The 17130-nt window shown below is 36.4% G+C and overlaps 1 protein-coding gene across 1 annotated transcript in view; it reads left to right on the top strand.

Annotated features, from left to right (window-relative positions):
- GTF3C3 (general transcription factor IIIC subunit 3) overlaps positions 1 to 17130 on the top strand; it is a 34616-nt gene that overhangs the window by 10339 nt on the left and 7147 nt on the right. The window contains exons 6-15 of the mRNA XM_023217978.1: positions 93 to 258; positions 3560 to 3707; positions 4230 to 4302; positions 8475 to 8578; positions 10092 to 10263; positions 12070 to 12272; positions 12597 to 12698; positions 13452 to 13587; positions 15488 to 15725; positions 16725 to 16915. Of these exons, the coding sequence (XP_023073746.1) occupies positions 93 to 258; positions 3560 to 3707; positions 4230 to 4302; positions 8475 to 8578; positions 10092 to 10263; positions 12070 to 12272; positions 12597 to 12698; positions 13452 to 13587; positions 15488 to 15725; positions 16725 to 16915 (1533 nt within the window). The remainder of the gene's footprint in view (positions 1 to 92; positions 259 to 3559; positions 3708 to 4229; positions 4303 to 8474; positions 8579 to 10091; positions 10264 to 12069; positions 12273 to 12596; positions 12699 to 13451; positions 13588 to 15487; positions 15726 to 16724; positions 16916 to 17130) is intronic.

The following is a 17130-nucleotide window of genomic DNA, read 5'->3' as shown; positions in this document are numbered from 1 at the left end:
TGCTTATTAAATTTTCTGAGAAGATGATGGATCACACCCAGGTACCATGCACCCCTTTTTGTGGTAAATAATTTGTATTTCTTTCTTTGTAGCTCTTAAATATGAACCTACCAATGTCCGTTATCTGTGGGAGCGATCAAGCCTTTACGAACAGATGGGTGATCATAAAATGGCCATGGATGGTTATAGGCGTATTTTAAACCTTTTGTCTCCATCTGATGGCGAACGTTTTATGCAGCTGGCTAGAGATATGGCAAAGTAAGTTTGGAGTGTAACATATCTAGTTGCTGCTGTTAATCTTATTTTGCAAATCAAAGCATATATTTAGAATAGAATGTACTCTTCATTGAAGGTCAAGAAGTGTTTTGCCTTATGTATTTTATTGTTTTGTTTTTTGAGACAGGATCTTGCTCTGTCACCCAGGCTGGAGTATAATGTTGTGTTTATAGTTCACTGCAACTGTGAACTTCTGAGCTCAAGTGATCCTGTCACCCAGCCTCCTGAGTAGCTGGGACTACAGGTGCATGCCACCATACCCGGCTAATTTTTAATTTTTTTTTGCAGAGACAAGGTCTTGCTGTGTTGTTCAGGCTGGTCTCGAACTCCTGACCTCAAGCATTTCTTCTTCTTTGGCCTCCCTAAGTGCTAGGATTACACGTACGAGCCACCATGCCCAGCCCTGTATTTTAGATTGTACCGAATTTTCAGTACTTTAATGTTTCCAAGTCAACTGTGTCATTGCTTAGAAAATTGTGTATATAAGGTTACATTTCAAGTGCTCAGAGGTTTAAAAATGGGACATGTCCTAAAAGGATGAGTAGGTTCTCAGGTTTCCAAACTTAGTCGAAATTGTGTATATTTGCAATAATTAAATAAGTATTTTTTATTGCAGATTTGCCAATGAAATGTTAATGGTTTGGGATCTTCTATTATTTTATCTTGAGCCAGTATATAGTATTTTAAGACTATAAAAATTCTGTTTTACAGTTGGCAGATTATTGACTGTGGTATATATTTTATTCTAAAATATGCCCTACTACATTTACTTCTCTGGTATGCTGCACAGCAAAACAAAGTAGGAAACATTTTTGCTGAGTAATGCCTTGTGATATGCTTTTTATTCTAGGGATATCAGATGATATTTTGTTCTAGTAGTAACCATCTCCATCAGGGTACATTAGGGGTGACCCTATTAATTCTACAGCCTTTATCACAATGATGCTTAGCTGTGAAACTGTCCCTTACCCTCCCAGGGATGGGTTGCATAGGACTACTAGAAAACATTTCTAGGAAATTTGCTGAGGCAAGGCAAATTCTCAGAAGAGAATAAAGTTGATCACTGATGGAATACCATGAGCACTGAGGGTCTTCTCAGGTTATTTGCTGTTAGTTAAATCTGTGTAGCTGTCACAGTGGTTAGTCCAGTAGCCTTTGACTTTGTGAAATGTTAGGTGGCCTATGATAGTAAATTGGTTTTCCACGTCTATTAGATATAATACTTGTTTGGGAAAGAGTGATGATTGTCAGTTCTGCCACTGCCATTGAGGTCTTTCCTACATGGAATTCTATCACTGTAACTTCTGTTTAGGCTTTCCCTTTGGTCCCTACTTTCCCTCCAGAAATATTATTGAATATATCTTTGGCACTAGGTACTGGACAGGAAACCAGGGTATCTACTGTTGAGCAAGTTTTAAAAATCCCCTGTTCCTGTATAGCTTACATTTCAGTGAGAGACATAGGCAATAAATAAACAGCTAAATATGTAGTACATCAGATGTTGATAAGTGATATGAAGAAAAATAAAGCAGGAAAAAGGGATAGGAATTTGATGTTTAGGGTGGGGGTGTGTTATTTTTAGATAGAGTGATTAGAGAAAGACTTAATTATCTGTTTTATGGTCCTACTGACTAAAGGTGCATTGAAGTAGGTACGAGAACAGATATTCAGGGAAGAGTATGACAGGTAAAAGAAATAGCAAGTACAAACTATGGTTAGGGAAGCTGAAGAATTAAGGGGAGCAGTGCAGAGAGGTATCAGAAGAATAGATCTTTAGCCCTTTTGGGCTATTGTAAGGGCTTTGGCTTTTATTCTGAATGAGTTTGGAAGTCACTGGAGGGTTCTGAGTAGAAAGTGACATAGTCTGACTTAAATTTTAAGTGCATCAATTCTGGCTGCTCTTTTGAGAACAGATTGAATAGTGGAAGGCAGAAGCATGGAGACCAGTTAGGAAATTATTATAGTGATACATAGAAGGGAAAATGGTAACGTGGACCAGGATGTAAGCAGTAGGAACTGGTACGAAGTAATCAGATTATGTATGTATTTTGAAGGCTGAGCTCTCAAGATTTTCTGATGTATTGAGTATGAGGGGTGGGTTGGGGAGGTGGACAGGGTGTAGAGGACTGAACCCTAAGGCACTTCAATGTTTACAAGTCAGGAAGAAGAAACAGCTGGGAGACTAAAAGGAAATGGCCAGTGAAGTAGGAGGAAACTGAGAACAGCATGATGTTCTAGAATTTAATTGAAGAAAGCACTTCAAGGAGGAGGGTTGATCATCTGTGTGAGATACTGCAAATAGATCACATAAAATGAGCATTGCGAATTGACAGATTTAGCAACAAGGAGATTAGAAATATTGGCAGAGTGGGGAGAGGCAAAATTGATTGGATTAGGTTAAAAAGAGAATGGTAGGTAGATGTGCTGGAAATATGTGGGATGTTCTGATTTAATTCTCTTTCCTTGGTAAAAATATCAAAGGCCATCAACTGAGAGTAGGACTGGGAGACTGCTGGCGGTTTGGAGAGAGAGAGAAGATGTCAGTAGTTGTCTAGGACATTACTGCCCCACAGACTGGCAGTATTTGCATCACCTGGAAGCTTGTCAGAAATGCAGGATCTCAGGCCTGCCCCAGCTCTACTGGATCTGAATATGCATTTTTACAAGATAGCCAGTTGATCCATATGCACATTCAAGTTTGAGAAGTACTGAATAGGTACTAGTAATACTGCTCATCAATACCATGGACCTGCTTGAGGCTATTGGTCATCAATGTAGAGTGAGACCAGTCGACACAGTCAGCTGGTGAAGAGTAGATATAGTTGTATTTTAACCAGGCTTGGGGTTTTATTGAGTGATTTTGATCAAGGGAGAGCAGGGCAAGAGGACTGAGGATGTATGCAAAGGAATAATTATAATGTTGGGCCTTGGAGAAGGAAGAAAGTGAGCCCAGGCAGGGTGTAGGCGATGGTGAAAAAGTGGTAGGACCTATGCTTTGTAGCTCTGTCGAGGTAGAAGAGTTGGTATTGGATTACAAGAGGGAATGAGCTGGAATGATAGGAGGTAGCTTTTGGAGAGTGAGATGCTTGAAATTATAACACTGTTACTGACACTGCACATTTTTTTTGGATCATTTTTGATTATGATTTTAAGGAAATATACATTCCTCTCAAATTCTAAGAAAATGAAAATCACTGTTCATTGTTAGATAGCCTAAGCAAGGAAGTGAGTTTTATAATTGGAATTAAGTAAATATTCATCCATTTTGCCACTTTTTTTTTAGGAGTTACTATGAAGCCAATGATGTTACTTCTGCTATTAACATAATTGATGAAGCTTTTTCAAAACACCAGGGCCTAGTCTCCATGGAAGATGTTAACATAGCAGCTGAACTATATATTTCTAACAAACAGTATGACAAAGCTTTGGAGGTAGGAATGCTTATGTGTTTCTCTGTTAGGTTTTGAATGTGTTTGTGTTCTAGAAATTCTTAAAAATTGGCAGTTCTTCGTTTTAGTTATATATTAAATTATGTATATATTTAAACTCCATATAGAAACAAGTGATTTCTAGATTCTATAGCAATTCAGTATGAAATATGAAGTATAGTTACATAATAAAAAATATTGCCATTATCACAGGTGCTAAGTATGTCTGTACTTCAGGGTAGTAGGATTAAACAGTCAGATGAATTGCTGTGATTTGGTTCTTAAGCTGGTTGGGGGAAAGTAGGTTGGTTTGATATAGAGAAGTTATATACATTGAGTTTGCATTAGTTAATAGGATATTAAAATGTTAATGTGTCACAGGGTTTCTCATTTTTAAAAGACAGTTTCTTTTTATAGCCCATCTTTATATTAGGGATTATTTGAAATAACTACAAGTCTTCGCATTATGAAAAGGTTTTTCATACATAACTATTTTATTTCCTTTCTTCTGTCCCATTCTTTTAGGTAATTACAGATTTTTCTGGAATTGTGCTGGAAAAAAGAACTTCAGAAGAAGGCACCTCAGAAGAGAATAAAGGTTGTAGTTTCCTCTGCTTAGGAAAGTGTATATAATCCTCTCTTGGTCATAAGGTGTCGTTTTATGGTGAAAATTTATTTCATACTGTGGTGAGTTGATAGTTAATGTTCTCATAAGTTTTCCCATGAAGAATTTTTTTCTGAGAGATTTCATATCTTGTGAGTATTGACTTACAAGTCATCTTTAAAAAAATTTGTTTTGAGTCCCTTTTATTTCTTAGTATGTCCATTTGAACATGGCATTTTTCATTGACAGTCTTTTTCATTCACTTTTATAGGAAAAAAACGAATTACTAAAGTTTATCAAAAACCTTTAGCACTGAAGCAATTTGATTTTCAAATAGGACCTAAAATGCTCTTATTCTACTTTAAGCTTAAGCATTCACATAATAAGTAGAAGCTAATATGATTACCCTACATTGTTTGAAAACTCAAATGTGTAATTAATGATTGGGTTAGAAAGTTATACCTAAGTGTGGCTTGCAGAGTCTCTTTGTACCATACTCATTAACTTATTCTGTAAAAATACTAACATTGAAGACCCTATATCAAGTTGTAGCAAAATTGATCTCTATGAGCAGAATATATAACCCGGCTCTTGTAAGAGAATTGCTGTATAGTACCTTCAACCCCTACCCTGTGAGGATTTTGATGGAATCTGCGGAAGGGGCAAGTGAGCTGGTACTGAGTCCTGCCTGGTTCAAAACAGCTCCCTCCCTGGCCTGTCATCATGCCTAAAAAATCTGTCATTATGTAATCCTTTGCGCTAAGGCATAATTATTCAAAAACAAAAACTTATTTAAAATATGATCCATCCTAATGGTGAGTAGTAATTCACTTACACAAGCCAGTCTGTGCTAATTCATAGAGAGTAAGGCCCAAGGTAAGATGTGGGACAGATAAATGTTAAAGTGGACAGTTGTTGGGGAAGGGAAACCCAGTTCAGTAAGTTTCTTGTAAGGGACTGCTGGGTGTGTGGAGAATATGCAGATGAGTATGACTTTTCCTGTTCTCAAGGAAATGGAGGGGGGGAAGAGGCGTTCAGATGAAGTGCATACAGTTTAAGAGTTGTGTGATAATTTCTGTAGCAAAGTTGATGTTATGGAAAAATAGAGGGCAGTGTACAAGGATCAGAAGATGTTTATAGAGGCCCAGTTTAAGCAGATACCCATGGGGCATGTGATCCAGACTGAGTCACAGGGTGTAGGAGCTCTGCTTGGAAGAGCAGGACCAGATCGCAGTCTGTGGCTGGGGCTGTTGATCATCACGGTGGTGTGAATGAGTAGAATAAGGAGTAGAAATTGCAGATGGAAGCATGGATTAGGGCACGCGAAGGAGGCTTTGCCAGTTTCGATACTTTATTAGGACCTGGCCTAGGTACAAGCCGAGGTCCAAGTTATTATTTTACTGCCATAATTTCTGTTTAAGATTTTTCTTGTGTTGAAAATCTGTGCTTTGTTTTGAAAAATATTAGAGAAATATCAAGTTCTGTGCAAGTTTTAACTGTAGCTATAATCATTTCGTTGTTTAATATATTTTACTTTCCTCCCTCCCTTCCTGGTACATATTAACATAAATCAACAACAGGTTAGAGTTTAAGTAGTGGCTTCTTTGTTTTTTAGTATGTAAAATAATGGTGCATCTGAAATCTGGCAGCTTAGAGTTGATGAAATAACTTTAAAGAAAAAGATATGTCCAGAAGACTAGGAAATTAAAACAAATCCCCCAAAGTGAGCAAAGGTAGTTTTTTAGTATGCATTTTTAAAAAGGAGACCATTTATTGGTAGATTATGCATTGTCTGTTGATGGTCGCATTTTGAAATTCTTCTAAATGTGAAAGACCTAATGGGAGTTCTGGAAAACAAAATATCAGTGACACAAAGACAAGCTTTTTAAAAGATAGTGTTGTTAAATGTTAGTTAATAATATATAAGCTGTAGGGGCTATAAATATATATGCTACTTTCCTTGGCACTGTCAAATTGCCATTAAAGTGTCTAAATACCTACTCTCAATCTCCATACTTACCTGATTGAACTGTTAACAGTTTGTGTACCTGCACAGGTCCCAGACTATAGTTTGAGTAGCACTGTCCTGTAGCATTATTAAGTGACCTTCTTACCTTTTTAAATATAGTTGGTCTGAATTCTACATTGTCTCATATTGAGGTTGTGACACCTGTTTTTTTTGTTTGCACCTGCCTGCTATACCTTTGTCCTTTCATTTTCAGCTTTCTTGAATCACTTGATTTTAGGCATACATCTTGTATTCAACATAAGGTTGAGTTTTACTTGCTGATTTGATATGAAAGCAGGGTTTAGATTTATGCATCTATACATACTATATCTTTAAGGCCTATGCTGAGATTTAAAGTATTTCATATACTATACTTTTCTTGCTAAAAGTTAAAACACGTAAATATATTTTATTGAACAGTATCTTAGTCTGTTTGGACTTCTGTAACAAAAGATCTTAGACTGGGTAATGTATAAACAACAGAAATTTATTGCTCACAGTCCTGGAGATTGGGAAGCCCAAGGCACCAGCAGATTTGGTGTCTGGTGAGGGCCCTTTTCTCATAGATGGTGCCTTCTTGCTGTGTCCTCATGTGGCAAACGGGACAAACAAGCTTCTTCAGACCTCTTTTACAAGGGCACTAATCCCACCCACATAGTCACCTCCCAAAAACCCACCTCTTAATAACTTCACCTTGGGGGTTAGGTTTCAACACAGGTATTTTGGTGAGACACCAACATTTCAGACTGTTAGCAAACAGCATTTCTAGAAAGAAAATCAAAGTGATACAGTTGGAATATAGAACCCATACATGATAAAGATAGAATCCCATTTTAGTAAAGTCAAAGGCTCATTAAAATGACTGCATTGTGTTTAGTCCTTAGACAGGTGACCTTAGCTACTGTCTACAGAAGAAATATGTTGTGGATACAGCCTTGAGTCAGACATGGTTCTTGTCCTCATGGAGCTCAGGGCTTAGTGTGAGTAAATTTACATGGTAGGTAAATTCTGCTCTCTCGTTGAGCAGACTAAATATCTCAACTGGATTGCTGATAACCAGTTATTGTCCTAGAACTCAGTGATAAAAACAGTCTCTTAATTAAACTTGTCCAAATCCTCCTATAACTTGGTAATTTTAGGCAATCTATATTGCCCTCCCCTCAGTGTTCATGAGAGATTGGCTCCAGGACACCCCTCATACCAAAATCCTTGGATACTCAAATTCCTTATATAAAATAGTGTATTATTTGCATATAACCTATGTGTCTTCTTCTGTATACTTTAAATCATCTCTAGATTACTTATTAATGGCAAAAACCACAATTACTTTTGCACCAACCTAATACTTAATACAATGTAAATGCTATGTAAATAGATGTTATACTGTATTGCTTTTTAAGTTTGTATTATTTAATGATATATATACACATATATATGTATACACATATATATTATATATATATGTTTTTCCCTTAACATTTTTGATCTGCAGTTGGTTGAATCTGCATATGTGGAACCTGAAGATATGGAAGACTGGCTGTACTATAATTTATGTGACAAGTTCTGTAAAACAGATATGGTTATTTAATTCTTGAAGTAATTTTTTATTTCACCACTTACGCTACATCTGTAATGTCCTTTATACTTCAGGTTTTTCTGAAACAAAAACATGTAAACTTATTTGGAATTTATTAGACTTTGCAAAATACTTTAAATGTGGATAAAAATTCCTTTAATTTCCCAGGGCTTTAAAAATTATTTTGCTGTAATGAGGTTTTAGAAAATAACACAGTATTATTTTATCCTTTTCTTAGCCTGTTTCTGGTGAACACTAAAAAGAGACTTTTCAATTCAAGAAAAAAAAAAAGAGAGGGTTCATATATCCTCATTATTTTTGTCATTTTAGTTCTCTGTAGTTTAGTAGAAGGTGTGAAAGTAAGTTTCGCATAAATACATAAGGTGTTAGAAATAGAATAGGAAGCATACTTGCTACCAAAGGACAGACTCAGAGAGATATAAGAACTTATTAGTAGAGTTGACCACACTAAGAATTGACTGTAGAATCGTTTGCTTTGATTGAAATAAATGAGGCCTTACATAGAAGATACACATCGTAAGCTTGCATATAGGAACCGCTTCTTGTCTGTGTATTCTCCAGCTCCTGAGAATGTCACCTGCACTATACCCGATGGTGTGCCAATAGATATCACAGTGAAGTTGATGGTCTGCCTTGTACATCTCAACATTCTTGAACCACTTAACGTATGTAACAAGATCTGCACTTGAGATACTTCAGATCAAATGCACCATCTGTTTTCTTTAGATGTCAAGAAATTATAACTTGACCCTAGAGTTTCACATTTCTTAATAACCAGGGAGGTAACAGTAAGCATCAAATAATTTTGTATGAATACATTATGAAAACTAAAATTGTTTTGCAATTGGGCTTATAGTAATTTATTTTTCTTTCAAAATAACAATCTAAAGATCATAATTTGAGATTGTCTTTAGACAATTTGAGATTGTCATTAGACAATTAGACAATTGGTAATAATTCTGACAGCTATTCTTTTTTGCTGACTTTGGACCAAGTATATTATTGAAAAAATAAAAGTACTTAGCATCTACTTTGTAAACCTTAGGATAAGGTATTGAGTAAAATATACAAATCCATACCCTCATGGGTTGGGATGCTTTTTTGTTTTAATGGGATTCGATAATAAAACAAATAAATAACATACACAGGACATTGGCTGGTGATAAGTGTTCTGGAAAAAAAGGAGGAAAATAAGGAATATTGGGGGCAGGGAAAAGTTGCAGTTTTCAATAGGGGATGAGGTGACATTTGGCTGGGCACCATGGTGCAGACTTAAAAATCCAAGCACTGGGAGGCTAAGGCGGGCGGATCTTTTGAGCTCAGGAATTCAAGACCAGCCTGGGCAACATGGTGAAACCCTATTTCTACAAAAAATACAAAAAATTTAGCTGGGTGTGGTGGCACACACCTGTAGTGCCAGCTACTTGGGAGGTGAGGTGGGAGGACTGCTTGAGCCCAGGAAGTATAGACTGCAGACCCTGTCGCAAAAAAAAAAAAAAAAAAAAAAAAAAAGGTGACATTTGAATAATGACCTGAAGGAAGTGAGGAAGTAAACCATGGGGATATCTAAGGAAACAGCTTTCCAAAAACATCAGCAGACACAGAAGCCCTGAGGCACAGGATGTTGTGCTGGTTAGAGGAAGAGCAAAACAGATTAGCTGTGTCTTAGTTCCTGCAATGCCTGTCTTTAAACAGATCCACAAAATGTGTTCAATGGATATGAGTTATTTAAAATAAAGATGCAGAAGTGAACAGAAAATTGATCATATAAAGTTGATTTTATTAAGCCCTGTTCCTTTTCAGCTTGCCTCATATAACTGATATGTAGTTTAAAAAGAGAGCTATATAGACTTTGGGAGGCCGAGGCGGATGGATCACTTAAGGCCAGGAGTTTGAGACTAGCCTGGCCAACATGGTGAAACCTTGTCTCTACTAAACATACAAAAATTAGCTGGGCCTGGTGGTATGCACCTGTGATCCCAGCTACTCAGGAAGCTAAGGCACGAGAATCACTTGAACCCAGCAAGCAGAGGTTGTAGTGAGCCGAGATTGTGCCACTGCACTCCAGCGTGGGTGGCAGGGAGAGACTTTGTCTCAAAAAAAAAAAGAAAAAAACCTATAGATAGATGTGCACGTTTGTAATGAATGTTTAACATCAGGCTTTTATTTGTGGTCTAGCCTCTCTTGACAACACTAGTAGAACAGAATCCTGAAGATATGGGAGACCTATACCTAGATGTTGCTGAAGCTTTTCTGGATGTTGGTGAATATAATTCTGCACTTCCCCTCCTCAGTGCTCTTGTTTGCTCTGAAAGATACAACCTTGCAGTAGTTTGGCTTCGTCATGCAGGTAACACTTTTTTGTGGAAGGAAGAAGTTTTAATCATATAAGCAGCCAAGAACTTACTTTCCCAAGATGGTAATAATTATTATAGTGCAAGCATTTCTGGTTTCAGGGGAGTTTTTTGAAAGTCAGTGTTTTAAATTGTCTTGCTAGGCTACTAAGTGATTTCCCCATCACTAATGCTTTGGAGGAACGATTCACTTAATGATGCCAGAGTGAAGTAGAAGGACTCATTTCCCTTAAATGCGTCTTGAACCTGTCTTAACCATAGGCTCTGGTTTCTAGTAAAGGATTGTCAGACTTGGGGCAAAATCTAATTTTGAAGAGTTTTTATAGATCTAATATGTTATTTTGGGAAATATTATTTATCAATGCTCTTTGAGCCACACATGCTTAAAATTGGGTTTTATCAGCCATTTATTACACTGTGCCTAAGTCCGTAGTAATCTGAAGTGAATCATTTAGACTGGAAAAAATAGCTTAAGAAACATGACTAAATCTTTTGAAGAAATACATGAAAGCAAAAAGTATTCTAATAGGATTTCTTACTGAGTTAACATAAAAGACGCATTAAAAATCGAAGTCTTGGCTTCAAATACTGTGTGATGGCAGAAAACTCTAATGGCTCTTACATGAAAGCAAAAAGTATTCTAATAGGATTTCTTATTGAGTCAACATAAAAGACGCTTTAAAAATCGAATAGTTTTGGTTTCAAATACTGTGTGATGGCAGAAAACTCTAATGGCTCTTAAGTATTATATGATGACAGAAAGTTGTCTATAACTAGAGAAGCACTGATTGGCATTTTGGGTCAGTAGTGCACTCACATCATAGATATGAACTAGGAAAGAGCGCACTTAATGATTAAGATAACACTTTTCCGTTTAGATGAATGAATATGAATACAAATGTAATACCACCGTGAAAAGTTGCATTATTTGTGAAATTTGAATTTTAAAGACATGAGCAGGATATTTGAGTTTTTATTGCCTTTCTAATTAGGGCTGTGATATTGAAACTGCTCCTGTGTTACTAATAGTCTATACTTGAAACATCCTATTTAGTCATGATTCTGATAAATGCTGTTTCCATTTTGAGCCCATGTGGCTTGAGATGAATGAAAGGTAAAATCTCAGAGTCATCTAAAAATCGTAAAGAAATTTGGGATCAGTATATAAGAAAGATAATTAGAGGAATTCAGTGCTTGCAACATAACAAAATAAAATGTTTTTAAAGTGAAAAATGAGAAAATGTAAGAAATGTCACTGTGATGATCCATCCATATTAGTGTTCTTCCTTTATCAAAATTTAACCTAAAGATGATGGTCATCATCTAATAATAATGAAATTATTATTTTAAAGTAAAATGGGCTAATAAAACATACCTGTGGGTTACACTGGTCTGCCAGTTGTGCGCTCTGGTTTATATATGTGAAGATGTTTACTGTAGTATTATTTATTAGAGTAAAAGTTTAGAAACAACCTAAATGGCAAATAATATAATTAAATAATCAATTTGATTATTATGTAACCATTCAAGATGCCAATGAAGACAGTGTTTAAAATGTAATGCTCAATGAATAAAGCAGAACCCTAAATTATATGTATACACTGATTACTCCTTAGCAATTTAAATTTATGAGAGATCGACTGATTAATAGAGATTAGGGATAGTTTTAAAGTACTAGAAATACATATTCATTTCTTGTTACAATTTTTTACATTGCTATATTTCTTTTAAAATGGAAAGTAATTTTGGCCAGTTTACAAATCTGTAGTTCATATTTATGCTTTATTTTAACATTGTCTTAGAATGTTTAAAGGCCTTAGGCTATATGGAACGAGCTGCCGAAAGCTATGGCAAGGTGGTTGATCTGGCCCCACTCCATTTGGATGCAAGGATTTCACTTTCTACCCTTCAGCAGCAGCTGGGCCAGCCTGAGAAAGCCCTGGAAGCTCTGGAACCAATGTATGATCCAGATACTTTAGCACAGGATGCAAATGCTGCACAGCAGGTGGGCCATGTCACATAGAGGGAAGTTTTTCTTGGTACATTATATTTTAGAACTTTCTCCTCAGTTAAGGATATCTTTACAGCTTATATCCAAAATTTTATTTTAGTGTATTAAATTCAGTGTTTTTGAAAAATGATTTTTAAGTATTAGGTTTCAGCCACTTACTACAAATGATAGTTTTTAAAATATTGGCTCTTAATTATTGTGAAAGACCATAAAGCAAATGTTATTAGAGTTTGGTTTTTAAAAATGTTTCTATGCAAATAAAACAATTTATAGAAAAGGAATCTTGTTAGGCTCATCATCATGTGCTTATTTGTTTAGGAACTGAAGTTATTGCTTCATCGTTCTACTCTATTGTTTTCACAAGGCAAAATGTATGGTTATGTGGATACCTTACTTACTATGTTAGCCATGCTTTTAAAGGTGGGTAATGATCTTTCTTCATGTTAGCCTTGTTGACTTTTAAAATGTTTAATATTTCATTTAAACATAGCTTATACTACTTGATAATTGTTTTACTTCATTAAACTCAAACTTTTTAAAGTGAAAGATTAAAAAAAAGCTAGAGATTATTGGTATATGACTGAAAGTTCTTGACAGTAGCTTAAGTGAAAATCTTCCCTAGTACATATTTGGAAAAGTGAGCACCATAGTACTATCAGATATTGGCCCTGTAGACAGAACTATGTGCCAAAATTACTCACTTTGCAAAAGTATTTTCCAGATCTCATATTCTTTCTGAGTCTGGCTTATTTGCAGGGAGGTAGCTCTGTGGGTGTGTCTCTGGGGATGTGTGTGTATACATGTTATAATGTTAATGTGAATTGCCTTTTTTCTTTCTGAGGTGAGGAATGTGACCAAAATTCCTTTGGTAAGAAAAAAATAAGTCAGTTCATTCTAATTTTAGCTTTTTAATGTAGTAATTTGTTTTTTTTTTCTTACTGAGGGAGCTTTCAGTCTTGTGGCACCTGTGACCCATAGGTTTTCTTTAAAAAATTATTGTTTAGAGCTGGGTATGGTGGCATGTGCCTGTGGTCCCAGCTACTCGGGAGGCTGAGGTGAGAGGATCACTTGAGCTTAGGAGTTCAAATCCAGCCTGAGCCAACATAACAAGACTTTGTCTCTAAACAAAAAAGTTATTGTTTAAAAAATCTGAAATTCTCATCTTTAATTCAGGTAGCAATGAATCGAGCCCAAGTTTGTTTGATATCCAGTTCCAAGTCTGGAGAGAGGCATCTCTATCTTATTAAAGTATCCAGAGACAAAATATCAGACAGCAATGACCAAGAGTCAGCAAATTGTGATGCAAAAGGTAATAACTTCATTTGCATTATGTTATATAAAATTTGACTGAATTGAAAAAGACTCATGAAGTAATTAATTGAAAATACCCTTTTCAAATAAAATGAGATTTTCTAATCTAAATCTCTCAAGTATAATAAACTCATTCAGTGTTAAAAAGGAAAGGCTAAATGTAAATACTTTAAGTTAAAAAAATTCAAAGGAAAGCATCTGCTTGGATCTTCCTGTGAAAGAAGTAAAACAAAACTTTGACTTTTTAAAAAGAAAATATAGTTTAAGAAATTTGTGTAGATTAGATGACAGTATAGATTATTTGTCCAGAGACCTCACTTATATATAGTCCATTCTCTATGAAATAATTTTTAACAAATGTAGCAATAGTCATAGAAACTCTGAAAATAAGTTGCTGTGAGACCTAGTCTCAAGTAATATAACTTTAAAAGACGACAGCTTCTACCTCTGCAGCTTGTGTTTTCAACCATGTTTCCTTATGTTGTATTTTTCTCTCTGTGTGATCTGCCTGTTTTCTTTCAGTGATTCCTCACTGGAGGTCCACAGTTAGTTTTTCTTAGGCTCGTAAGGTTTTGTTTTGTTTTGTAAATTTTATCATGGTGAGGATCACATTACACTGGTGTACCAGGATAGACATTTCATCATCTTGCTCTGTTCTCTTCAGTTATTATATTTAAGGAATGTGTAATATTCCATTGGATAGTGGTTCCATAATTTATTTAATCATTTTCTTATTTTTTGGCATATGATCACTTTTGACAATTTTCTTTTATAAGCAATAATGTAGTGAGCATTTTCACAGATACAGATTTGTCCATATTTTGATTGTTTAGGATAAATTCTCAGAAGGAAAATTATTGGATCAAAGACAGTAAAATTTTTTATGGCTTTTGATATTTCTTAAGGGCTATAAAAGGTAGGCTTTTTACAGAGAACTAAGGAAGAGAAGGAGGTTGTTAAAGAGACATTTTAAGGCAGAGAAAATTGAGATCAGAAAAAGATAACAACTTGAATCTCAAAGTATGAATTTGAAGTCTTTTATGAGCAAACATTTAAATGCCCATATGTATGTAATCCTCTATCACTGGGGTCCCCAACCCTGGTACCAGTCCATGGTCTGCTAGGGAGTGGGTCGCGCAGCAGGAGGTTAGCAGTGGGTGGGCAAGCGAACATTCCCACCTGAGCTTCCCCTCCGGTCAGATCAGCAGCAGCGTTAGATTCTCATAGGAGCGCAAACCCTATTGTAAACTGCCCATGCGAGGGATCTAGGTTGCATGCTCCTTATGAGAATTGAATGCGTGATGATCTGTCACTGTCTCCCACCACCCCCAGATGGGACTGTCTAGTTGCAGAAAACAAGCTTAGGGCTCCCACTGATTCTACATTATGGTGAGTTGTACAATTATTTCATTATATATTACAGCATAATAATGGAAATAAAGTGCACAATAAATGTAATGTGCTTGAATTATCCTGAAACCATCCTTCTCATCCCTGGTCCATGGAAAAATTGCCTTGCATGAAACTGGTCCTTGGTGCCAAAAAGGTTGGGACCACTTCTCTATGGGACTGCAGTCATAGAAAGTACACTTGTTCTACCCTGGAGGAGATATATCCTAGCTAGCATGGAGAAATGCAGATGGAACTAGCTGGAACTTGTAGAGAACAAGTCCGAATCAGATGCCTGGGAATGCAGGTGGTTAAACTGGCAGAGTAGAAAGAGGTAGTATTGAAGGAGTGTAAGCAACCACCCCTTCTCATCTTTGTCCAGAGAGCACTGGCAACAATTTAGGCTCATGGTTATTAAGCTTATCTTAAAATTGATTATGTGAATTTTTCTAATACTGCTATTTCTGGAAATACAGTGTCCTAACTGGTTTTCATTGGTATCATTTTAGCAATATTTGCTGTGCTCACAAGCGTCTTGACAAAGGATGACTGGTGGAATCTTCTGTTGAAGGCCATATACTCCTTATGTGACCTATCCCGATTTCAAGAGGCTGAGTTGCTTGTAGATTCCTCATTGGAATATTACTCATTTTATGATGACAGGCAAAAACGCAAAGAACTAGAATACTTTGGTCTGTCTGCTGCAATTCTGGACAAAAATTTCAGAAAGGCATACAACTATATCAGGTGACTTCTCAGTTATTTATTTTAATTAGATTCTTTAATAGAATAAGTAAATGTACTTTGATTTAGAAGCTACTTTACTTTTGGCTGTCCTATTAAACAATAAACCGGTTAATTCAGTTCATTGGTGATTCTCAGAGGCAGTATATGAGAAGATGCACTCTAGGACCAGACTTTCTGGGTTCAAATCCCAGCCCTGATGCCTACTGGCTGCGTGACCTTAGGCTAGTTAGGTAATCTCTAGTGCCACAGTCTTCCCACTTATAAAAGGATATCATAATACTGCCATCTCATAGGGTTATGATGAAGGTTAAAGGAGTTGTTATGCCTTCTAACAATGCTTGGCAAATATTATTATTGTTGTTATTTTTTTTTTTTTTGAGATGGAGTTTCGCTCCTGTTGCGCAGGCTGGAGTGCAACGGCATGGTCTTGGCTCACTGCAACCTCTGCCTTCTGGGTTCAAGCGATTCTCCTGCCTCAGCCTCCCAAGTAGCTGGGATTACAGGCGTGTGCCACCAGGCCCAGCTAATTTTGTATTTTTAGTAGAGACGGCGTTTGTCCATGTTGGTCAGGCTGGTCTTGAACTCCTGACCTCAGGTGATCCGCCCGCCTCGGCCTCCCAAAGTGCTGGGATTACAGGCGTGAGCCACCGTGCCCAGCCAATGCCTGACAAATATTATTATGTGTTATTATTCAGTACTGCAGCTATAGTGGGCAAGGAGAAAAAAAGTGAAACCTAAACCCCTTGCTTCTGTTTTAGTTTAAAAGTTTTGTTGAAAGTAGAAGTAAGATGTAGAAACACTAACTTAAGCAGCATTTTCTGAGAAAAATCTTTTATTGCGTAGGAGAGTTTTGCTTTAAATAGATTGAAACTGTCTGCTTTTCCTTGTTGGAGGATGGTAAATTTCAGTGCTGGTAGGACAGCACTGAAGGGTTTCATTTTTAGATATCAGGAAGATTTTTACATTATTTTCTCCCTTACCCTCTTCCTGCAATTTTAGGATAATGGTAATGGAAAATGTCAATAAACCTCAGCTCTGGAACATTTTCAATCAAGTTACCATGCACTCCCAAGATGTACGACATCATCGCTTCTGTCTCCGTTTGATGCTGAAAAACCCAGAAAATCATGCCCTGTGTGTCTTAAATGGACACAATGCATTTGTATCTGGTAGTTTTAAGCATGCGCTTGGTAAGTGTCCTGGCACGTGACTTTGTAGTGCATAAACAGTGTGGTGAAGAGCCTAGCCTCTGGAGTGGAACTGTCTGGGTTAATTAGCAGCCCCACTGCGACAAATTATTCTACCTCCTCCTGTCTCAGTTTCTTTATCTTTAAAATGGAGATAATAATTGGACCTACTTTGTAGATTATTGTGAAAATTAAATGAGTCAATATAAGAACTTAAA

This window comes from Piliocolobus tephrosceles, chromosome 11 (assembly GCF_002776525.5).
Source record: "Piliocolobus tephrosceles isolate RC106 chromosome 11, ASM277652v3, whole genome shotgun sequence".
NCBI classification, from domain to species: Eukaryota; Metazoa; Chordata; class Mammalia; order Primates; family Cercopithecidae; genus Piliocolobus; species Piliocolobus tephrosceles.
Note: the sequence above shows the minus strand (reverse complement) of the source record. Positions and strands in the feature narration are given on the sequence as shown.